At 43.5% G+C, this 24,687-nt stretch overlaps 2 protein-coding genes across 10 annotated transcripts in view; one reads left to right on the forward strand and one right to left on the reverse strand.

Moving 5' to 3' along the window:
* The window catches only part of LOC119386821 (secernin-2-like), a 169,570-nt gene extending 162,362 nt beyond the window's left edge, over window positions 1-7,208 (reverse strand). The window contains 1 exon segment of the mRNA XM_049413257.1: window positions 7,040-7,208. Within this exon segment, the coding sequence (XP_049269214.1) occupies window positions 7,040-7,043 (4 nt within the window). The 5' untranslated portion in view covers window positions 7,044-7,208.
* LOC119386823 (probable citrate synthase 2, mitochondrial) overlaps window positions 1-24,687 on the forward strand; it is a 114,806-nt gene that overhangs the window by 46,937 nt on the left and 43,182 nt on the right. For 3 of the 9 annotated variants that reach the window (XM_049413250.1, XM_049413252.1, XM_037654092.2), the window contains exons 1-3: window positions 7,625-7,824; window positions 21,587-21,640; window positions 23,574-23,681. The exons of 5 other annotated variants lie outside the window; for them this stretch is intronic. In XM_049413250.1, coding sequence (XP_049269207.1) covers window positions 7,777-7,824; window positions 21,587-21,640; window positions 23,574-23,681 — 210 coding nt within the window. In that variant the 5' untranslated portion in view covers window positions 7,625-7,776. Of the gene's footprint in view, window positions 1-7,623; window positions 7,825-21,586; window positions 21,641-23,573; window positions 23,682-24,687 lie in introns of those variants that run through there. One more of the 9 variants, XM_049413253.1, reaches the window with a different exon arrangement.

The following is a 24,687-nucleotide window of genomic DNA, read 5'->3' on the forward strand; positions in this document are numbered from 1 at the left end:
CCAGTCACTCTGCTAATAAAATTTGTGACAGTGTGTGCTCCGTGTATGTTTTTGTGTTCCCCGTCTACATCTTTCACGCACAACAGTTACGAGAAAGAAAAAGCGCAGATGCACAGGACAGGCCTTACTCGCAACTAAGCTTCATTCAGGAAAGTTTGCTGACATATATACACAGCCCAGTGGCACGTGCAGGCGCACTGCACATACGTCACAGTCACAATTACAGTTGTTATGCTTATACGTGTCCATTGGTTTGGAGAACGTGCGCACGTTTCACGTACCCGTGTGTATGTGTAGAAGGGGTTCTTGACAGTTATTGAACAAGGTCATCATCCGTGATCACTGAGCACCAGCAGCTGGACCGGACTTGTTAATCGGATCCGTTCGTGATCGCGGCTTTGAGGTTCTAAGTGTAGTGAAGTGCGATGAAGTGCAGCTTGTGGAAATCCTGGATGCCTCTTATGATGAAATGATCTATAATACCTCCTGTCGTGGACGTGGCAGCTAGGTCTTTCATGCCCTCTCCACATCCAATCCATCTTTCATGCAGTACAAGGACCAAGCGTTGATGGGTCTTGATAAATCAGTGTTGAAGTCACCGGTAATGATGAGAGGCCTGGTTCTCTCAGGAGATTTATTGTAGGAAGCACTGACGCCGGCTTTTGCGTAATCCACGTGGTCCACGTTGCGGACCACGGGACGAGTGGATGATAGTTGAGAGTCTTCCAAGCTGTCCGGTCTTCAGTTTCTTCACTTTCTTGCGTCCGCCGCGGTGGTGTAGCGGTCAAGGCGCTCAGCTGCTGACCCGAAGGTCGCGGGTTCGATCCGGCCGCGGAGGTCACAATTCGATGGAGGCAAAATGCTATATGCCCGTGTTCTGTGTGATGTCGGTACACGTTGAAGAATACCCGATGGTTTTCCGATATAAACCCCAACAATTATTGTTATTATCACTTTCCTTGCGTATCATTGTGTGTGTTCGCAGTTACTGTTGGTTGTGACTCTGTATCACCTGTGGCACATACCCCATAACATGAACTCTGTATTGGGTATGTGCCACACATGACTGAGAGAAAGGGTTTCATGACGTACGCGACAGGTATTTTGTGTTATTCATGTAATGACCAGTGAATCATGTTCGTCATACTCTGATCCCTGCTATGCAATTTTCGTATATTAGAAGTATAGAGATGACCAGGAGAGCGCCCAGACGTAAGCGGTTAGCTAGATAGATAGATATGTATAGATAGAAACGGCCAAAGTGCCTGAGGTCGCTGAGAAATGCTTCGCATTCAAAAGAAAAACAGTGGCAATAAGGATGTTGTTAAGGTAAACCCTTCCTGTTTGAAAGAAGGGGAATAGTTCGAGGGGCTCGTTTCTTTGTTTCGACACAACCAATGAAAAAAAGAGACAATTAAGCCAAGGGAGGCAGACGGGACATCGTTTGGTGTTTTTTTAAATTGTAGTGTAATGATTGTGACTTAAACTGAAAGGAATTAATGAAACGTAAAATCCCGAGCAAGCACTCCCCCTTCCTTTTGGGAGATTTCAAAATGTAGCCTCTTCTCCCCTCCCACCATTTTCACTGTTTCATTCACTGTTTTTATTCACCCCAAGGAGGGCGAATGAAAACAGTGAATGAGTGTGTATTCAATAAAGCCTTTCATTAGAAGCACACGTGTGCGTTCTTTATTCTTAGTGGCTCTTTCTGCCACCATCTCGAATTTGGATCCATGACCGAGCAAGGGCCCCCCCTCCAAATCTTGTCAAATTATGCTTTCTCGTAGGGGGGAGGGGGGGGCAAGTGCTCGGGATTTTACAGTAGATGAAAAAATCACCCTTTCTATCGGTGGGATTTGAACCCACAATTCGTGTAAATTTGAAGGTTGTAGGTGGATACCATGATGGAAGGATGATTTTTCGTCCCCTTTCACTCTTTTCAACGTAATCATTGCGCTACAGTTAAAACACCGAATGTCCCCTACGTCTTCCTGGCTTCACTAAACGACGAACATTACCACTCAATGTCATAACATGCATTGGCCTAATAAAAAAATAATAAAGCTGTCACGATTCAACAAAGAAACAAATTTACAGGAACTGAAATATTAGGCTACAATTGCTTTCTGAAAATTTTGTACTGGTATTAGATGCCAGTGCCTCTGCATGACATCAAGAACTCTCAATGAATGTTTTTTTTTTTTTTCCTATTTTCACCATTCCACTGCCAAAAGAAACGTCCTTGAGAGTTGCCGTGTGAAGTGTTTCACTTGTTTCATCTATTAGTAACTTTAAGGCCTGAAGGAATTAGTGCGGGGAAGTGAATATCAAAGACAGTGTGACAGTTGAAAATTTCTCGTTATACCACATTAGCTAACATTTCAGCGAAAACTAATGGTATGTAGAAGGAAACATGGCCCTTCTTCACAGAAAGACCAATTACATGGTTTAGTGGATCGTGCACAAAGCCATGATCTCACAGCAAGCTGGCGCAAGAACTTCAGGGTAGCATCAACACAAACCCTTCATTTCTGAGTATTCCCAGCTTACCAAACCTCTACTTGAAATAAGAGTAGCGTTTTTTCATTGCAGAAACACAACTAAGTAATAGAACTCGTGTTGGGCTAGTTGGTCACTTGTCATATTGAAGATATTCGGCGCAACTTGGCATTCACTCGAAAAAACACACATTCACACACACTTCCACTCAAGAACACACCCCACACACAAGCACTGTATGTGGGGTGTGTTCTTGAGTGGAAGCGTGTGTGAATGTGTGTTTTTTCGAGTGAATGCCAAGTTGCGCCGAATATCTTCAATACAAATAAGTAATGCAGCTTAACTGTGCAGTGTCGCGCTTTAACTACGGCATCAAAGTCCTTCAATACTTTTAAAGGACTCTGGCAGTATTCAAGTTGTGCCTTGGTGTAGAAGCCTGGGCACTGGAAGGAACACAGCGCAACAGAAGACGGGAACAAGGATGGGCGACGCACACGCAGCGCTGACTTGCAACACTTGTTGCAAGTGTCGCAAGCCAGCGCTGAGTGTGCGTTGCCCACCTTGTCCCCGCCTTCTATTGCGCTGTGTTTCTTCCATGCCTTGGTAGCCCTTCCCAAATGTTTCTTTTTTCCCTTTGGCACAGCTGTTGCCTTAGGGCCACACTTTTCTGCGGACACACAGCAGTCGCACCTGCAACTTGGTGGAAGCGCCGTGATGTGTCTTGGGCACGTACACCACCTCCTGCACCTCCCCCGCAGGGCGGTCAGAGTTCTTGCCAAAACAACGCAGTCGTTGGCGTGGCTGGTGGCAGGGCCACAAAGGTGTCGCACGATGTCGGGTGCTTCTGAAGACCAGATTCTGCAGGGAAGAAAAGAGAATTGGAAAATGCAGTGGCCACACCGGCACTGTGGCATGCAGTAGAAGTAGTACTGGTTTACTGGGCTATTCTGTTCATACTTTGAGCAAATCGGCATAGCATAAGGTGGGAGAGAGACCTAGGTGTCATGCCCACTTGCTACCAGCTGCTGTGTGTGTCTGATGATGACGTTTCTGAGGAAAGAAAGTGATTTTCGGCTGTTTTTCGCATTAATTTCTAAGTTCTCTGCTGCATGTGGTGTAGTAATGTTTAGCCGACATGTTCACAGGAGCTTCGACTGCAGATTGGCATCGTTTTCCGAATAAGGTTAAAAAATGTAGCAGGACCTTTCTAAGGACAGGTTGTGCTCCTACGCGCACTCATTTACGCAGTGCCTGGCCTGGCCAATGTAGGTCTTTGTCGTAAAATAGTGGAATTTCGTACACAACAACAGTGGGACGTTTCTTTGAGCAATCATTCTTCTTGCTACAGTCAGATGGCATGCACATGCACGAACTGGATAACTGATCTTCCAATGTGCAGAGAAAAAGATCAGCTTCCCACGTCTGTTTGCCACTTTCTTCAAGTTGTGGGATGCATAGGGTGCACACTGCACGGCGCAACTTCAGGCCTCCAGCGCAGGTTATGTTGAAGTCCCGAATTTTCGCTTCAATACAAAGTTACGAACGATGATGAAATGAAAGTCGCTTGCTGTGTACCCCATTCAAACAGACAACTTCATCACAGATTTCTTTTAAAAACCAGTAATTCTTAATTCTTTGATGTTTGCATCGCATTTCACAGCCTTGGCATTGGAGGTCAGCCAGGAGCTATGGCTGTGGAAGCAAAAGCCAACAGCATGGTCCAGCGATGTGCCTTGTGAGGAACACTTGGACTTTGTTGAGAATAGCTGCATGGGCAGTGTCGCTGGTGAACTGTCACTAAGAACACACAGCGAGCTGAACCCCTATGACTTCTAAAGGATATGAAATATCCTTGAATGTATCAAGTGCTCAGATCGGAGTTCGTTTGCAGAGGGCCTACTGTTCTTGTGTCGCGAAAGCGCCCTGATCCAGCATTTACGAAGGACTGGACGATAAGATACAGAATTTGGAAGAAAGAAGACAGAGAAGCATATCAGATGAGTATGTTTTAAGCAGGATAGCCATTGTCAGAGCTTCATGCCTCACATTCCCGCCCACCTAAAAATCATGTGCTGGAGGTCCATCATGTGTTCAGTAGAAGAAAAAACTACCGCGCGAGCAGAGAGCGGAAGGGCAAGGTTCTCCCGGCGCAAATATTAGAAGAAGCGAGCAAGCTGGCCGACGGCTTTTAAATGCGCCCGCTGTGCTCCTCGTGCCATCTCGCTAGTAATGAAGAAACGCTTATAAGCGCCTGCCGTCTCTGAGTCCTGCCAGCGGTAAAGGCTGTGTATATAACGCTCGCCGTTAGCTACCTGAAGGATCTGCGCTTTGTGGCGTAGTGGTTAGCGCCACGCACTGCGAAGCGAGAGGTCGCTGGTTGATTCCGCGCTTCGGAAGCATTTTTCTGAATTATTTTTCTTTGGGACTTTTATATATATATATACATACTTATACATATACGGTGCATGACGGCGGCGGCAAAAACCAGCTGAGACGGTCCATATAATTGCTATCGCAATAAAATACAAAAGCTACCATTAAACCTAACTGAAAAATTTTTCACACGTCTAAACATTTTCTCATACATGTCTTTCTGTTAGAACGCATGTCAGAATCTACTAGACCGAACCAACATTTTCTGCCAATTTTCGCACACAAGAGTTGTTCTTCATTTTCGGCATTAAAATCGTGTAGCACACCAATCACCATCAACACAAAAATCATCTTTCAAATAAGTCTACACAACTTCATTTACACTCTTTCAGTCGCACATCCTTTCTTTTACATGTACTGCAGCCCGGCACTTGCACTTCTGATAAGATTAGGTACTGCAACTGATTATAAGCATAGTTTTGTATTTTTTCTGTTGACTTTATCTGTGTTCCCTCACCTTTTTATGAGAATATATACTGTCAGAATCTGTAGGTGCCGCTGACCTTACCTTTTTGTTCTCAAATACTTGAGACTTTCATCAATAGTTCTTTTTTTTTTACACGCACATTGCCATGAACATGTCAACACACCATTAATTCATTTATGTTCTTTATTGAAGTTCGCAATTGCCAACTTTTTCAACTCAGTCGCCTCCTCGGTCTCCTGCGCATTAGTCCATCGGGAATGTTTGGGTCAGATATATGTAAATAAAATAAACAAGGCTTCAGCCAATAACAGATCACTAACACTCCACCCAAGATGATCACTGTAAAACAAGAGAAATCAACATGACGATGACACGGCAGTTGCGGTTAATCTTATCTAAAATATTGAATAAAATACGAGCACGCCGATCACAAGAGCAAAAACAACGTAATGACGTTTCGGCACCCAGAACGAGAGCATGGCTCGAAAGTGGGCTTCTCTGCACGACACTCCGGTAATGCCGCGAAGAGAACTCAAGCCACTGGCTTCTGTCCCAAGAACCGGTGTTTCGCATTTTCCCACCGCATTTATTTTCTGTTCGCCTCCTTTTTGCTCTTTCTATCTTGCACTAAAAAAAATGCACTAAGATGTACTAAAAGGGGTACTGATTTCGCGGTCCACGACTTTGAATGAAAATTACCTCATTACTTTCGTGCACAAGTGTCACAAAAATAGTTCACTTATTAGAATGTACTTTTTGCAAAAGGGAATAAAACTCAAAATAAAGGCTCGCGATCGCCGGAGCTATATGACCACGAAAGCGCATATGCATCATGTATCACAGGGAAATCGACGTTCCCGGATCAACATTTGCATCAATTCTTCGATTGACACAGCTGTCAGAACCAATCACGGCGTACGCCCTACGTGCGCTTCAACTCTTATATCGTGAATATGTTATTTTATGAATGGGCGTGCGTTTGTGGCGTTGTAGTATCGGTGCAGAAAACGTCATCCCCTTCTTTCATCTGCGTGCGTACATTTTTAAAGGCCAATATAAGCCGATCGGTTTGGACAGCTGTTCTCAGCATGGGCAGCAGCAGCACGGGAAGGCGCTGGCAGGGCGTACAATTGTCTGCGGAGGTGCATTTTCGTGGACAGCGACGTCAGAAATGTAGGTCGTTTCAGCAAGAAGAAGAAAACGGTGAAAAAATTCGGCGCACGCGAAAGAAACTGGGCCGGAAGCATGCGGAGATGTCGACCAAGAGGAAAAATTGCATGGCATGCACACATCAATACATTTATATTGCCAGTGAGCAGCGTAATCGACGCACGACGGTGCATTTTACAGACGCACCACGAATACTGTATACGCCGGCCAGACATTCGAGCAGTGGATCATTGAAAACGCCAATTTGAAAACTTTTTAGCTCCCGTGCGAGTCCGTTTAAATTAACGTAACTGCAATACATTAAAGGAGAAAGCCGATCGGCCTCTGCAAACGCGTAGTATAGGCATAACGCAAACCAAACAAAAAATATCGAAGCGTACGGTCACAGCTGTGGTTTTCTTTCGGTTAGGAAATGACTACACCCAAAACTGGCCCCATCGATTGGTACTACGCGGCTACTCGAAAAGAAAACTGCTCGAGTGGATGGCAAAAGTTGCTCGAGGCACGTACCCATGTTGGACAGTTTTAAGACGACTCTCTGCGCGACTGTCCGATGTCTACGGGCCGAAATGTGCGGGTCTTTTGCGCTGGATGAGCGATTCGCAAAACTCGTGAGCAGAAAACTCCGCAAGCTTCGCCTCACAGCAGGCCGCCGCGCACGCAGGTGGGTTAGCACGTAACCTCAAAACGTGAGGCACGAATATTCGGTGCATTAGCTTCGCGGCAATACAGTAGCAAAACCTAATTTCACAAATACAATTACGTTATGTGTTATATTGTAAAAGGTGTTGCGCTACCTACACTAAATTAAAACAAATATTACTGCGCAAATTTGTTTAAAAGTATTGCATTCATGGTTAAGATTAACGTTAATAGGTGTCGCGACAACTGTTTTTAACTTCGCTGAACAAAAAATGAGTTTGCAAAAGTTGTTTGAAGTTTCGCATTAACAACCTTCAAAAACGCCGCTTACTTTGCACTACACAAATTAAAAGAAACTATACTGTAAACTAAACAAGAAGTTTTGTGTAATTTGTCAACCAAATGGTTAGCATTAACGAACCAGTGCGTTGAAGCGAAACATTTCGAGTTTTCTTTCGCGTACTTCGCGCCTCGCGTTTTCGACGTAGCGGACTCCCTTTTCCCATCGTGGGCTTCCAAGGGCTGTTGGCGGCCGGCGAGTTTTGGACGGTGCTTTAAAAAACTCGTGCTCTCCGGGCTTACCTCCTGCAGGAATTTTCGTCGGCATGGCCCTCTTTCGGTTACTCCCGTCTCGCACCGTCATTCAAACTCAGGTAAGTCCGAAAAAAATCCCGTCCTCCCGTATCGGTGGTGGTCTGCGACCCAACGCATCGCGGCTTTCCACAGGCCCGACCTTCGTTTGAGCGGCATGAGAGAAACAACCTATCGGAATGAATGACTGGCGTTGACAACGCTAACAGTAATTTACGGCGTCACCGGCTGCGCGACAAGCTAACGGAAGATTTCATTCATCGGCGACTGCTGGACGCAAATTAAATTAGACGCGGAGTTTTTCCTCGTTTTGAGGTCACCAGGTCGACGTGTGTGTTCGTATTCGTGCTTCGCTCTGATTTCTCTACGGATCGACGTGGCCTTTCTTTTTTCGTTTCGCTAAACATCCCGTCCTGGACACTTCTTAACGCTGATTTCGAGACTGGTTAAGGTTTGTCCGCCGCCGTCTTTGCGCGTCCCTGATAATCGAACGGTCCGGTGTTATAACCTTTCGCCGGCTTCTCACGAATCGAGCGTTCCAGTTTTGCAGCGGAGGGCCTTGCGCCTGTAGCGTGCAATGTATACAGCTCGTTGTAAACACGCTACTTTAGTGAGACTAACCGGAGGCGATAGCAGCCTAGGCATTCTCTCCGCGCTCTTTAGTGCATTCGGCGTGGCTCTTTTTCCCGGTGTCGGCAGACCAGTCTGCCGGGGCTACCCCAGTGATGAACGGGTTAAACTTTCCGGTGGTGTCACGTTGATCCCTCTTTCCTTCGCTCACCCCACCCTCTGTGACGTTCATTAACGGAGGTGTTGTTTCCGTTATACACCGTGTGCTATATATAACTTTCTTTTTCTTTTTGTTTAATTGGTTCACCGCTCTGCTACGTCATGCCCGTTGGCGAAAAGTGGTTAAGTATACGATCCGCTACGGAGAAAAAATTTCTCGACATACCATCTTGCAGGAAAGAAGGAACGAAAAGGAAATTGCTGCGCGGTGTCGTTGGCATGCAGCAAGTGTGCTTCGTCCCATACGCCCCGAGCTCCCGCCGCGTTTCTCATTCTTCTCGGATAGGTGTGCACCTACAGTAAAATTCCAAAGGCAAGCGAAAGGTGTTTGACTGGCTGAAAATGAAATCAGCTTTCTCATTTCGCCTAGTTTTACCATTGAAACCTGTGCTTAACCACAGTAATTGCGCACAGCTGTTTGAGTCGGCATAATCTCTATCTATCAAAGATTTGTGACATTCGACACATTTACTCATGGTAGTTACTATAAGTTAAATGTGCTAATGAATGGATAACTCTTAACATTTTGTACGTATCATGGGGTAGGTAATTTACTTTTTTTTTCTTTTTGCCCCTAGGCTCTCACTTATGTGAGCATTTCAGTGCTTACTATCTCATTGGCAGCTACCATGAAGGGTTTCTAAAAACACTGCGTTTCTAAGCATGATGGCGTGCGTCTTCCCTGCCACAGTGGTCGTACCTTCATGAGGTCGAAATGCAAGAACACCCGTATGCTTAAAAATGCTTGTTAACAAACTCCAGGCACTAAAAATTAATACGGAGTCCTCCACTGGGCGTGTCTCATTATAATCTGATGTTATAAGCGCATACAAAGCCCGGCGTTTAATTTTGTACATTTTAAGCTATTAGCAGTGAACAGCTTAGTTTCACAACAAACTCTCGTCTGCAACGTTTTTTATTGTACCTCAGTAATAGGCGGAGCCCATGACATATGCAAAAATTTCGGGTCACGGCAACGTGTTATCGGCTAGGGTTACAAAGCACATAAGTCAGAAGTGGCTATCACTTCAAGCCTTAGCCCATCACGACTGCAGTGTGGAGGATAGAACGGGAAGTACGCAGCTACCGCCTGATAAGCGTTTGTACATGCAAGCATGGTGGGAATGTAGGTCTCAGTGCTATGAAATGTGATATGCATTCTTATGCCATGCATACGCACGTACACTAACAGTACAGTTCTTATCTTCAGTGCAATACCTGGTGTGACATTGGCTTGCCTCACGTGTGACTGCACGTTCCGCTATCTTATCTTTTATAAGCTTTTTTTTGGGTCACTCGCTACAGACTAAACATGCATGAAGCAGCTCATGACCCTGCCAGATAACAATGCGACCTACCTTGATTTTTTTTTTTTTTTTTTTTTTGGCTGACAGATATGGAAGCCAATCTCCAGGTACAGACAGCTGGGGGTTTTCACCTTGAAGAGTCAAAGCTGTTGCGAATTTTTTCACTGTCTGCAGATCCTACTATAAATTGTGTGGTGCAAGATTGACTAATAAAGATGCAAGGTCAAAGTATACTAATTGCTAGTTTAAAAAATAATTATATTTTTCTTCTGATATTATTGCCCATTTAGACATCTAGTGTACAGTTGAGGGTGCCATGTTAGCAATTTTGTTAAAGGCACAGATGGAAAAATTATTAATATGTATGTCTGGTGGATGCAGGGTAGCAAACGTGTGTGTGTGTGGGTGGGGGGCGGGGGGTTGGGAGGTGAAAGGGTGGTTCTCTCGGCACACATTGAAATGCTTGGTCTATCCTGAACAGTAATCATTCGCTCATTTGCATGGGCACAAGATGTTCTTGTTAAAAAATTGCCTTTTACAGAACCTGTGTAGCTTGCCGCATCCCTTCTTTTACGTTTCTGCCACCAGCAAACAAGGACGACTAAGAATGCCCCATTAAAGCAGCGAATTTTCACTTGTTTAGAGGGATTGTCAATGTCTGTGTCAAAACATAAAAAGTACTTGATAGGGCCAAGTTGAGTCCCATATGTAGCCTTATATTACCAAGGCACATTTTTTTATATTAGTGCTCATTGGCACCCTGAAAATGTTCATTGGTGCTAAATGATCTGGACGTAAAAGAAAAATGCCACAGTGGTTTTTAAAGTATTTTTTCTCTTTTTCAATGACTTGGAATGCATAATATTTGAGGGGTGTTGCCTGTATTTGCCCCCATACAAAGTGGTGAGATTAGTGGAGGGACAGCGTTAGAGCCATGTAAGGCCCTGTTGAAAGATATTACACTGCTGTTTAGATTGTAGAACACATTTATGCTAGATAATTTTAGACAAACCCCAGTCAAGCTTGTACAAGTGGCACAGCTTCTCTAAAGACTAACAAATTTACCAGAATGGGTTCAATAATAAAAAGAAGTTTGAACATATTGATCTTATTTATTTAGCAGCTTCTTTGCACCTCATGAAAATTGTGTGTATAAGTGAACATGCCAGTCCAGGCCACCTGAAATTTGAAACATAAGTCTGAGGATGGCAAGACTTCTCTGGATATTACTTTTTTCTTCTTTTATTTTTTTTTTTTTCATTTCATTTTCGTTAACCATAAAAATACTCATCTATGTTAGGGATGGGACAAACATGCCAGCAAGGTCACAAAAGCCACGACAGGAAGCAGTAAATTTCTGAATGACATAAGCCTAAATTCACTTTGAAAAGGCAAGATTAGTCGTACTGTAATAGGGTCGCTGAGCTAAAATCAGTCATATCTTTTATTTGCTGCCATAAACCGATGACCTCATTTGGGTTGTGATGATATCAAGTGCGCACAATATTCCTGGGCAGTTCTATCTCATTTTATCGCGACTATTCTCGTCAATCAAGTTCCACAGTGCTGGAAATGGGGTCCCCAACTAAAGCTGCCGGATGTGCAGAAACCTGTCTGCATGCAGTACATGCCGCGTTCCTCTCAACTCTGTGACACAAAAGCAGCAGTCTTGCATTAGTGCTTAACTGTGCATGTGCTTTGCAGCCTGAACATGTGCAGGCGCTCTCTGCTGTGTCACAGCTGGGAAAAAAGACTGTTGACCTGTCTGAAGCCTTTTATGTATGGGCTAGTTGTGCTTGGACGCACCTGCTTGACTTTCTTTTATCATGCACTGGTGGTTTCGGTAGATTGCTGTGTTGAGCTAGCTGCTTTCAGCTGCACAGTTAGCAGGCTTACGGATGATATCCAGAGGATGACGGAAGCCCATTTGGTCGTGATCAAACGATTAAAAAGGGGGGGGGGGATCCAGACAACGAACAGATGAACAAGGCTCCAGCGAGAGAGCTGAGACGTTAGTATATTTGTTATAAAATTGTTTTGTTTGGTGTCCGGATCCCTTGTTTTAATTAGCAAGGCCTACCTAACTTCATACCAGTGCAAACTGTCCTAGATCTGACAAAGTAAGAGGGCTCCCAGATTTCATTTGTTTGAATTTCTAAATGTTCGTCTATGGGGGCTAGAAAACAAAATAAAATGATGCCTTTTACCTAGAGGCACCAAGCGGGCTACGTACCCCAGCAGCAACTTGCGTCACCAGTTGAGAAGCGTAGCGAAAAAAGCAGATGATCCGTAGTGATTTGTTTAGTTCTGTATGATCGGAAAGCTGTATGTGTGTGTGTGTATGTGTGTGTGTTTGAAAGGAAAGCTTTGTTTGTTAGCCTTCTTGTGTTTCCCCTGACAACGGCTGCCGCTGCTGCTCCCTTGCCAAACAGGTCGTTCCCTACCTCCATTATTCCACTCCCAGTCGTTCAAGTGACTTGCAAATATGCACCTTTGCTCTCATGTTCACCTGATTTGCACATCTGGACTCTTAATTTACTTCTGGTTTCTACTTCTGGTCTTCTAATTTACTTCTCTTTGTAGCCCAGCTAAAAATGGATGAGCTCTGGTTGGTAATGATTGCCCACTTTGGGGAAATTACACCCTGTTATGAAGAGCGGGTGGAAGAAACCTAGAGACATGTCGTGTCATGCGCATCGAGCATTGGGTGAAGGTATAGAGAAGGTTCGCAGTACGTAGATTCCAAAAGGGCGCATTGTATATCTGCAGCAATTCTTTTTTTCTTTTTTGTTACTCTAAATATGAACTATTTAGAAAAGTTGATGCCTCTTCTCTGTAGGAATAGAAACAGGTGGTAGTGTTGAATCACTGAACTGGGCAGTTTTCTTTTTTTTCGTAAGCTGTTAAAGCACTTTGCGGACTTGCTGCTCTCTTGATGTGCGGCCAAAGTCAAGGTCGCAGGTTCAGTTCTTTGCCATGGTGGTTTTATTTAAATTAAAGGGGGTGGGGTGGTCGGAATCCAAACATGCCAGTGTGCTGAGCTTTGGGTGAATATAGAACTTCACGTAGGTAGAGTGATTATGGAGCCTTCTGCTGCAAGGCCTTTTGTAGGTCCTGTGTTAGATACGAGGATTAAATTCTGTTAGTAAGTAAAGCTTTGCCTCTAAACATATGCTTTAGCAACAATAAAACTTCAGATGTCCAAAGAGCATTTGACGATAGAACATCTTTCTTCTTCGTGTTTTCCCTTGCGGTGTTGCAATGCTCTTGCAACTCCTCCTTTGTTTCGTTTGGAAGCACACCGTGTTCAAATAGGTAGGAAATCGCTTGTGAGAGCATGACCTCTACCTGTATTAGAGGTGTATTGCTACGGTACTCCAAGCTCATAATGACATGCCGCCATCTTTATTTGGCTCTTCTTCTAAACTCACTCAGCCACTGAGAACATAGCTGCAGCTGACTCTGGTCCGTGCAAAGTTATTTGAATATGTTTTTCTTTTTTCCACGAGGACCACACCTACATGAACAAGGTGCACACAATGCTTTACAGACGCTTAGTGGGTAGCTCATTTCTCTACAGAATCATGAATAATGGCATTGTGGATGATTTCCTACTTCGCGAAATTATGACGATTTACAGCATAGTGGGTAACTTGCTATGTAGTGTACTTGTAGAACTTAAGTTTCAGCGCAAGGAGACACAAACACGAGCAAGAAGGGACGAGGACACAGCGCCGTGTCCTCGTCCCTTCTTGCTCGTGTTTGTGTCTCCTTGCGCTGAAACTTAAGAAATGCGGTACCAACCAGCCCTCCAGTCGGGTTTACTTGTAGAAGTCACCCCAAGAGAGTTTACAACGGGCTCTAGAAAGGCCACTCCTCCAGCTGTCGTCGTGACTGTGCTGCATGTTCCGCGCAGGCCTGGCGTTTTTTATTTGAGCACCGTTTGAAATAAATTCATTTGAATAAAGTAACAATATTGACGTCACGGTCGCATTTGATTTGATTGCCTACAACATTATATACCATCGACCCAATTTTGGAAGCCATTGAAAAGCTCATGCAGTTGTGTCCCATTATATGGAATGCTATTCCACAATTCAAAGCTGAATAGGGAAATTGACAAATTCCAAGAAAGTGATTGCTGTTTGCAAATCTGCAGGTTAGCATGTCATGCAAAAAACTTGGAGGATGCTTGAGCTTCACCTTCAAGAGTAGTATGCAATAGCGTTATTAGGCCTCATTCTCTTGCCACGCTTCTCTTCTCAGCGGATACCTCAACCATGCTGTGAGGAAAGGAACGTCCGTGAACCTGGCATTGGCAGTTGTAAGCTCTCCTGGGGTACCTACTGATAGTGCAGTTGCGAAGTACCCGTCACGGTGGTCTAGTGGTTATGGTGCTAACTGCTGACCTAGGATCGAATTTCGGCCACAGCAGCCGCATTTTCGATGGAGGCGAAAATGCTTGAGGCTTGTGTACTTAGAGGTGCACACAAAAGAACCCCAGGTGGTCAAAATTTCCAGAGCCTTCTGCTGCGGTGTCCCTCATAATCACATAGTGGTTTTGGTATGTTAAACCCCAAGAATTATTATTAACATTTTGTGAAGTAGTGGAGTACTGACTGCAAGTCCATTAGGCAATACGGGCACCTACACAGCTGTACACTTTGTTGATGCTGCTACTGATGATGAATACGATGATAAATTTTGGCAGAGCAGTAAGAGGGCTGACATCTGTGATGGGTTGGCCTTTAAACCACCCACTTGTTGCACGATTCACATGGTGCAATGTCTCGTAGGACTCTACACCTCTGCCACGCAATATTGCATCCATTAATGTGACTCCCCAACCTACATGACGCCTGTGTAGGGTTTCTTTTCTGTTCAAAACACCTTCAAGCACTGGCGTAGCTCTGTGATAGAACACCTGAATGCTACACAGAATGCTTGGGTTTGATTCCAGCTCGAACCCATGATTTTTATTCTTTGCATCCATTGCGATTTTTCATGCACGGACAATGCTGCTAACACCAGAATTTCTGTGACGTGGGTCGTTTAACACTATCGCGTTAGTCCGCTAAGTGAGTAGTACGCAACATATTATAGATATCTATGTAGTACATACGTACATTGTAGCATAATTCGAGCTTAAGGTTCCATCTAATGACCAGTGACCTCCACTTACGGTCACTGCCTCCTCATGACTACAAAATGAATTTGATAAGATAATAGATGAAGCCACCTATTTGGTCAACTGTAATCCACCGAAACTTGAGGGCTTATTGTGTGTAAAGAGCACAGTCTTATCTCGAAACGCGGAAAATTGCTCCGTGGATTTTTCTTGGCAGATGATGGTTGTGCCTTGAATTATTGTACTACTTGCTTCTGCGTGTAACTAAGCTGTAATATTAAAGTAACAGTTGTTCTAACAATTATTTTGATGAGGAGCCTGCTCTCCTCCTTTACAAAACGCTAAAGATGGCCAACCAATGTTGTGTGCAGCGGAAGCTTAGAGGTTCTTTGTCAACAAACAGCAGTGACGAATGAGTCCCTTTCCTACTGGCAAAAGAATTTTGCAACTTGCGACTGCTCTATTGGCCCATGCCTGGTCTGAAAATAGACCTTGCCCTGCTTTGCTTTAGGTTCTTAGTGCACTAAATTAGTCACACAAGCCAACACGCTTAGCTTCGGGGAAGGCTAGACTTGTGGATGCTGTGCCGTTATGCTTGGCATAATACGTCTTTAGTTTCAGTGTTTTGGCATATTTCCAGTGATATAGTTATGCTTCCAAAATTAGTTTAATATTTCCAGCATCTTCGTTGATGGTACTCACAATTCAGAATATGCCTGTCTATTGATCTCAGCTGGAGGTTGCATTTGTAGACACCATAGAAAAGCAATTCAATGTAAATTTTTTCTTGTGTTTAACCTATCATTCTCATCTTCTTCCTTATTATTTATTGATTTATTATTATTAATATTATTATTATGTTAATTTTAGTTTTTGTAGTATTGAGGTACACTCTAGAGTAATGTATGGCTGCTCTACTGAGCTGTGCTGCTTCCCAAAATTTCAGAATTTCGCCACTGAAAAAAATATCAAGAAATAGTGTTAAGCTTAAGGAAACATTGAGTAAGGTAAATAGCACTGCCTGTAGGGACATTTCATTTGCACATTCACTAAACCTTCTTTTGTTCCTCATACTTCAACTGCTATGTGGTGATGGCCTCCTTGAACTTTAGCCATGTATAAGCGAACAAGTAGCTGCAATAATTGCAACAAGCTCTCCTCCCTCAGACATCAAGCATTATGGGACACACTCGCTGAGGCATGCAGCTCCGCCGTTTCTTGCCACTTCGATGCGACGTGCTAGCGAAGCGTCCTACATTCTCCCTTTGTTTCTTTCTGATTACCTGTGCGTGGGTGTTGGCCAAAGCCACGGGCATTTCTCTCGCCTCGTTGACAGCATTGGAAAAGAAAGAAGAGGAAAAAAAAAAGAAACAAACCCCTATTTTCTATTCTGAAGCAGCCAGCCAGGGGGAGCCTGCGCAGCGTCTGGCTCGTCTCCAGCAAGAGGGGATGTCTCTCGTTCGGAGTGTTCAAAGCCAAGTCTCGCGCACTGTGCATATGCACAGCTGCCGCGGCGGTGACCTCCAATCGTCTGTCCCGCACGCTTGTGAGAATACGGAGACAGACGCGAGCACTGCTGCGTGCCGGCTTGCTCGAAACCGGCTGCGTTCTTTCATAGAGTAAAGTGTCGCAGTAGTGACCCTCTTGCGCGTTGAGGACCTTGACATTGTTTGCGTGACTCGAGCAGACACGTGCGCAGCAGACGATGCTGCACCTTTCGGACGGTGACTCTTGCTGCCCTCCAGAGGTCTGTGCGTGTGACGACTGTGCCGTAGATAGATGGTTCCCCACTTCCTCTCTTTTTTTTTTTTATTTCCTACTCGACCTCTCTCTTGCACCTTCTCTCGTTTGCATGGCCTTGTGGGAAGGTCAGGCCTTGACACTTCTAGGTCACTGGCTTCTTGCACTTCTTTACACATTTTGTTTTTCGCATGCTCTTTTTTTTTATTCATAACTTAGTGCAACAGAGGAGAGACAGAGTTCACTTTTCACTAACATTTCATTTGAGCAGAGCCGCAGTCAGGGTATGCATTGTGTCTCTTGATAGCAGTCTCGAGACAAGGCATGAGAACAAAAATGCAGAACATGGCACCTATGTTGTCTTTCTGCTAGAATGCTATGTGCTACTTCAGTGGCATTTTCAACGTGTGACCTTGCATCAACTGGTTGACCTAGCTTCACAATGAATTCCTTCTTGGATCACACTCTCTATCATGCTAGACATTTTTATTTATTGTGCATGCATGCAAGCTGCTCAATAAATTGCTGGTTAAGGGCTGCTGCTATTTGTCATCTGTAACATAAGGTGTATGTTCACCTAAGTGGCATGCATAGGGTTTTTGTTTAACATCAAGATCACGCCGTTGCTCTTCAGTGTCCCACTTGTGCAGCCACTTATAATGCTAATGTAAATTTGTAGATAGTGTCCACCATGGCAAAACTTTCACTCGTGCGAAATATTCGTTTGCAGTTCTGACAGGTGCCTCTGTCTCAGGGCTCTTAGGCTTTGCATCTAAGCCTGATATGTTCAAGTGGTTCGTGTAATTCTTGTTTTATCCAGTTCGACTGCAGTACAGAAGTACAACGGCCTCCACGTCCTGCTTGATTTCCAGCTGATAAGATGTATTGTTAGTTGCCTCAGTACAATTTGGTAATCAGAATGTCAGAAAGCCTCAAGAAATGATGTGTGTGAACATGTGTGATATAGATGAATAAATAATTATGCATCAGACATTTGCTGGGGGGAGACGTGCTGATATTTCATCTTCTGTTTGTATGTGATATGCCAATAATTATAAAACTGTGCTGGACCTTAGCATTTTGATTTTCGCAGGCTGAGCAGAGCACAGTGAAGGGAAATTAACGGGTTGGAATTGCTTACTAACAACCGATGTTTGTTTGCTGTAGCAGCACACGTTTGAATACTACACATACCAATGAGTATTCATATAACATTGACATACAACGTACCAGATCAACATGGATAATGTCAACGACATGAAATAAATTAAAACGAAAACAGCTGGGCGTTCACTGTTTCAAAGACATCACTGAATGTGTGCTTTTGTTCTTATGTGTTGCTGTGGTTTTGACAAATTTAAAAGTATGCTTGGTTGATGAACCTCTAATTGATTTTAAGTGCAGTGGACTTAGAGTGAAACTTAGCTTAAAGGGGTCATGAACCATCCGTCAAGCTTGGTGAGAAAAGGAGACGCTGCTATGAACAGGTCAGCCAAATCTTGCAGTCGTGTGCGGCAAGGAATCTTTACAAGTGGAGTGTGAAGTTCATATTCTCAGGCATGCTCTCTTCATGCAGAGGCCCCTCCTCACTCTCTTTGGTGGGTGGGGCACCTGCTGTTTGGCGTCAACTACCAGATAGCATGCCATTAGCCAATAGCTGACTTAAATCAAGAGCGCCGCTTGGATCAGATGTGCTTCTTGCCGTGCTCCATAGTCTCCTAACGTTACACAGTAGCCACACTTGCTCACCTGAGTCACAGTGGGAGAGAGCGATTGCGTTTCATTACGTGCGCTCAAGTCCATGATGTGTGTGGATGCCACTTCCTTCCCCCTTGCCATCCGTCCCTGTGTAGCGTCCAATGAGCTTGTCAGGTTGAGAGAAGAGAGAAGGCAAAGTGTGTAACAAATCCCTGTAACTCCGCTTGTTCTTGACGGATTGAAGAAATTTTTGTTCCAATTGATTCACTGGGCAAGAAACTGTGATACTAAAGTCATTCGGTGCCCCATTCACTTGGAAAGGTGGTTCAGGGCTCCATTAATGTAGCTGCCAGGTATGTGAAACGTGGTGGCCAACTTTCCTTGGCTTAACATGCCGCGATTGAATAGTTGTTTGGATATGTGGAACCCTTCCCTCGGTTATTGGATATATATAAAAGTGGTTCCAAAGCTACAACTATTGTGGCCAGCTGTTACATTGTTTAGAAAATAGAAGGCAATAGAAGGTAACACTTAATGAAGTACAGGCAAATACTTTCAGAGTTGTATAGTAACACCATCACGTGCTTGTTACACATAGAAGTTTCAGTATTACTGTAGGGGTTGGCATACACGAGATATTTAAATACTAAATTTGTCTGGAAATGCCAGACCTGGCATTGTCAGCTTTATCATCATGCCTTGACACAGCCAAAGTTTTATGATGCCATGTGGCAGTAAAAGCAGCTATGGTGTTGCTCATTCAAAAAAATAAACAAGTACTTTGTACATGTCTAGCCAAATGAATCTAACAGGTGGTAGCTGTAACATTCGCTGGAAAGAAAGTTTTAAAACACGTCTGTATCTCCACTTAATGCAAAAAGAAAGAAAAGAAATGAAAAAAGAATAAGGAGCCTGGTAAAAAATATATTGTGTCACCACTCCTTTAAAGAGTTGAGAGGAAGTGCACTTGATCAGCTCATTGTGGTGTGAACACCATGTTCTCAGCATTCAGTTTGGCAAGAACTAATTATGGCGGGCTTTGCATTGTTTGCCATGATAAGAACGACAGAATAGCAACAGCCTGGATTGCATTTATGCTTCCTGTGATAAAGGATAACACTTGCAAAGACTAAAGGTCTCGCTGTGATGATGTGGCCATTTTGTGTAATCCAATGCTCACTCCACCATCGGACCGTCCAGTGAGCTGTTGCTTCAAAAGGCACTGCCTTTAACATGACAAGCGCATAGCATTGTTGGGCATCCTTTCACCAGTGCACTCGTGGAAGTTTCATACACGAAACTGCGAAAAATTTAGCAAAGCGAAGTTATATAACATCTTGGTTCATCTACCCATACACAATGACAACACTCAATTCCCTTTTTTTTAAGACACTTAAGAGGAGCATTAAATGAAGTCGTTAAATCATTTTAGGTACAATTATGCAGTACGCTTTCAAAAATCTTTTCTTGTGGATGCGACAGTGGGAAAAGTTGATAATTAGAAGAAAAAGTGAGGGTGAAACTCATTTTTAAAAGTTTTTATCATCCACAGAGCGATGTCGGTGTGATATCGCACATTTTTGTACATTCTTGTGTTTTGTATTTTACTGTAAAGTTGCTAATCTCAATCCCCGATTAAGCCAATTATGCCTGAGCAGAAGCTGTAAAAATTGACTTCGTGTTAAGCTGCTGTAGGAAGGGTGGCAGGCCCGCCTGCTTTTTTTTTTCCCCTCATTTTTTTCTGGCTTACCAAGAGACTTCTCACAAAAGTTTTTTTTTTTTTTCGGTACTCTTGTAGCTTACTAAAACAGCTAGAATCTTTTTTTTCTTTTGGGTCTCTTGACTGTGAGCAAAATTGGTGAATTACACTTCTGTATTACCAGAAAATATCATTCTTGCCATAAGAAATAGCTCTGTAAGTCAGAAAGGGGAACGTAAACCTACTTTATTAAAGGACACGCATCAATGCAACTTCAAAGTTCTCCTACTGGGGTCCCGCAATATTGTGCATTTTGGTCGTGCATGGTTGGGGATATGCCTACATTCATGTGACATTCCAAGCATGTAATATATAACAAGCTACCTTAAAATTTCTAACACCATCATAATAAACCAAACTGCTATAACTCCAGTGTTTCACATAGTAAAGCCACAATTTTGCTGGTAGGAGTGCCATTTTGTTAGACTCCGGATTGACTTTTGACTACCTGGGCTTCTCTAACATGTATCTAAACGTGTATCTAAATCCAGGCACATGACAGTTTTTTTCATTGTTCTTATGAAGGCAACTTTAGTGGGGTTTTAAGCGCATTATAAAGTTTACAGAGGCTCATTGTTTTAGATGAAACTACCGTTGCACAGTACCAGGATTGCTTTCTTTTTCTAGGCTTTAGCAGCACACGTGTATTAAAACAGCATATCACTCTAGTGAACAGATGGTGTTGGAATTACATTCGCTCGGCTTGAAGAACGATCCATTTTCAAGTCACGCGAGCTGATCACAACATGTCAGTGCATTATCTGACACATGGCACACTTGCTTTTGAGATGAATGCCGTTCACGTGTGCCTCTTCTTCTCCCACTCTCTCTCTCTCGTTTTCATTTTTATAAATGGATATGTCCCACAAACTGCAGCTGCCCACAGTACGCATCTGCATTGTGGGAAAGGAACTTAATTTTGTGTAGTGAGGGTGACCTTTTCAACAGGCTTGCTAAGAACAGTCACCGTACAAAACAGTGTTATTCAATAATGCTCGTGTCATTCAAGTTCAAAAGAGGCCCTCTAAACACAGTGTGGCCTGTTTTATCTTTGTTTTTATTTCGGGAATAAAAAGGAAGTGACAAGCGACGTAGCACTGATCAGTCAACCTTTGATGCGCATATATTGCTAAACGTATGGCTATTTGAGAACCACGGGGACTGTGACATTTTTCTGCCACTTGCAGTCAATCCAACCCTTGCTGCATAGCTCTAAGAAAGGGTCATTTCTGAAAGCCACATTATCGACACAGCATTCGACAGAATGTGTACTATGGTCAGAAGGTGCATTGACAAAGGGACGAAGTAGGCCCCCAGAAAAATGTCCTCTCGAAAATGACTTCAACCTCCTCTGTGTCATCCTCCTGTGTAATTAACCGTGCTTCATCCTTCTCTACTTGCAGAAATGCCTCCCAGCGCTCTCCGTGTTCTCCAGGAATATCTCGGCAGACTCCACGGTGAGCACATTTCTCCTGTATGACAGAAAGTATTATTTAACCGTTTGGCTAGGCCCAGCCCTTGCGTCAATAAACTCCATGCGCCGTCATCATGGGCCAACTAGTTTTGCATCTCTCAGCTGTGTTGCAAGTGCAGCTGCATCGATTTTTCAATTAAATCGTCTCTTTAAAAAAAATAACCTGCACATTTTTTATTAGGCTTTGTAACAAATGTGGGAAAGCACCTTTCATGGTCTCAAACTGGTGATATGCATACTTCTGATGATATGCATACTACTGTGCATACTACTGGTGCAACTATGCATACTATGCATTGCTGGTGGTATGCATACCATCGCATTTGCAACACTGATGCAAACCCAATGGTTCTGCACTGCACCCGTATTTTGGTAAACCTTTCCTGGAACATTGTATGTATGACTGCGGTAGCAATTATACAAGCCTTTGCCATTTTAGAAGAAAGCTGAAGGAACTTAAAAAAAATGATTGGGTTAGGTGTGGTTCTAGATTTGTGCAGCTTCTGTCATGCGTAAGATTGCTCATTTTTCATAAAGGCGCCTAATATATACTAATGTAGTGATGACACTTTGTGGCATTGTTCCTAGTTGTAGCGTATTTCAGATGTTCTTGCGCTGCAAGATGGTTGCTGGTGGAAAAGCTACCAGTACAAAAGGATAGCATTATGATGATGTTGCAAAGCATTTATGCCAACAGACAATTTAAATGCAGTTGTTAATGTTAACAGTGGCACACACTTGGTTTAAAGAGCAGCTTGACGGCGTGCGAGCCCCAGCAGTACTGGTCCCATGCTGGTGTCACGCCCGCTAAGAGCTGGAGTGCCGGTAGCATCTAAAACTTTGTAGAATTAGAGAAAGTACTAGAAGTAAGAGTCCTTTATCAGTGTAGCCAGAGGTACGAACTTTGCCTTACTGCGCAGTTTATTGCGCGTGTAATGTTATCCACAGTTGTAACGAATGAAAGCTGTTGCACAACTCAGTATGCTTATAATTAGTAGTGAGACATTCAGTTTTTTCATCTGTTTTTTCAACTTGATGAGAAATGCACCCATACGCAACTGACCTGATTTCTTAGATTGTAAGTTTGCTGCTTCATATCACCTAGTGTAGAGTCTCCAGTTAGTGCTGTGCGTGTGACACACTTTCAGTTCATGAAATTGTCATTGTCGATTTTGTCTTTATGCAGGCATAAAAGGGACCTAATAGGAATAGATTTACATACAGCACATAATTTTTAATTTCCATGTTCCCTGTCAATGCATTTTCCTTGCAACTGGGCCAGTGCATGTAACAATGTCTTGCCTGTTATTCTTTCTGCAATGCACTTGTTAACCCTTGACAGTCCATGCCTAATAAGATTGCCAAAGAGTGACAAGGTAGCAGCGATGGGCTGAGCTCGCAATTTTGAACAGCACTTCCCGTTCATTTCCTAGAGAATTGTAAGGTTATGCACATGAATGTGTGAGCTTTTGCTGAACAGTAACTTGTGATCTTGAACTGTGGTCTTGTAGCTGATGTTCATGGGCCTTTACATGAGTTTGTCAAATTGTTATAGCCTCAGAAGCTGGGTGATAGCTTATGCGAGACTGTGGGCTCAGGAGCTGCATGCAGTGAAATAACACTTGGCTTGCATGTTCATCGCAGCAGTGTCTACAAATCACGATTTTAATTTAATTTTCTGAATCGTGTTCAAAAAGTGTTGCAGTGCCCTTTTAAAGAACCCACAATGAGTCCAATTCTATGTGTTCAATATTATATTAGCGAGTTTAACTGACATATTATGTTCCTTTACGACACCTGGTTGTTCCTTTATGAGGTAGCACACTGTTGTGATTATCTTGCACATCACCTACGGTGCTTGCATTTTCTTGGTAAAAGCAGTGTAAGAAGTGAAATGTGTTTGTTTTTGTGTGTAGGACCTGAAAGGCCTGATGGCCAACAAGATCAAGACATTCCAGTCCCAGGTGAAGGAGTTCCGACAGAAATGCGGCAGCCAGGTCGTCGGAGAGGTCACCATTGACATGGTGTGTGAGCTTCTCACTTCTCGCAGCAGTCGATCACTCCTGCGTATCAGTGAGACAAGCCACTCATTTTAAAGCTGGTGTATGACACGCATGGAGTGTTACAATCAAGAAGTAGCTAAAAAATAAAGACTATGCTGTTCTTATTTAACAATTGAGGTTTTTGTGTGACTTGGACAGCCTAGCATCTGTGAAAGACTTGTCGGTGCTGTGTCTGAAGTTAGAGTGGTTCGTCGAGGTTCGTTGTTGTAGGCGTATCTGTTTGCGTGTTGTTCCTTTGACTCTATCACTTTACTAATTGACACTCGAGTGTTGCAAAATCTGTTATCCAGTTATTATGTTAGGCTTGGTACACATGTTGCGAGCTAGACTACATCATCTTTAAAGATCTGTGGGCCACGTGTAAAAGGATACCAAACGTGAATACAGAATATTGCACAATTAGTTTTCTTTTATTTTCCTTGCTTTAGACTTTGTGCATTGCAGGTGCTGTTCCTGATACATTTGACAGGCCATGGCTACTCAATCCTACCACAAGGGTCATATTATTTAAGATAAGCCGGGCCTGATTGTCGTGGTTTTCGTTGTTGGTTGCTAACATTTGTTAGTATATTATGTAAAAGAATACAAATGCAGATAATGAAAAATGGTGAGGTAGGAGGAAAAGGAAAATTTCCTTTTTGGTTTTAAAGCCAAGCTCCGTATGATGGAGTGCTCCTGTATTATCTATGTAAAGTTCACATGAAGCAAAAGAAAGCAAAGTGCTTGTACAGTTATGGCCCCATAATGTACTGTGCAGTAGTGCCTGGTATGCGAAGAAAGGTGAGTGGAGGTACCACCCCTGGCTGTAATCATAGTTTCCTACAATACTTACTAGAGGGAACTCTGGCGCTAGTGTCTATGGGAGCTGCAACACTTGACGCTTCAGCCAGCATGGGAATGGTGGGTAATACACGGATTTGTCTAAACTTCATTCTTTCGGCTCCGTTTGGCTCCGCGTCACGTGCAT

This window comes from Rhipicephalus sanguineus, chromosome 3, assembly GCF_013339695.2.
Source record: "Rhipicephalus sanguineus isolate Rsan-2018 chromosome 3, BIME_Rsan_1.4, whole genome shotgun sequence".
NCBI lineage: Eukaryota > Metazoa > Arthropoda > Arachnida > Ixodida > Ixodidae > Rhipicephalus > Rhipicephalus sanguineus.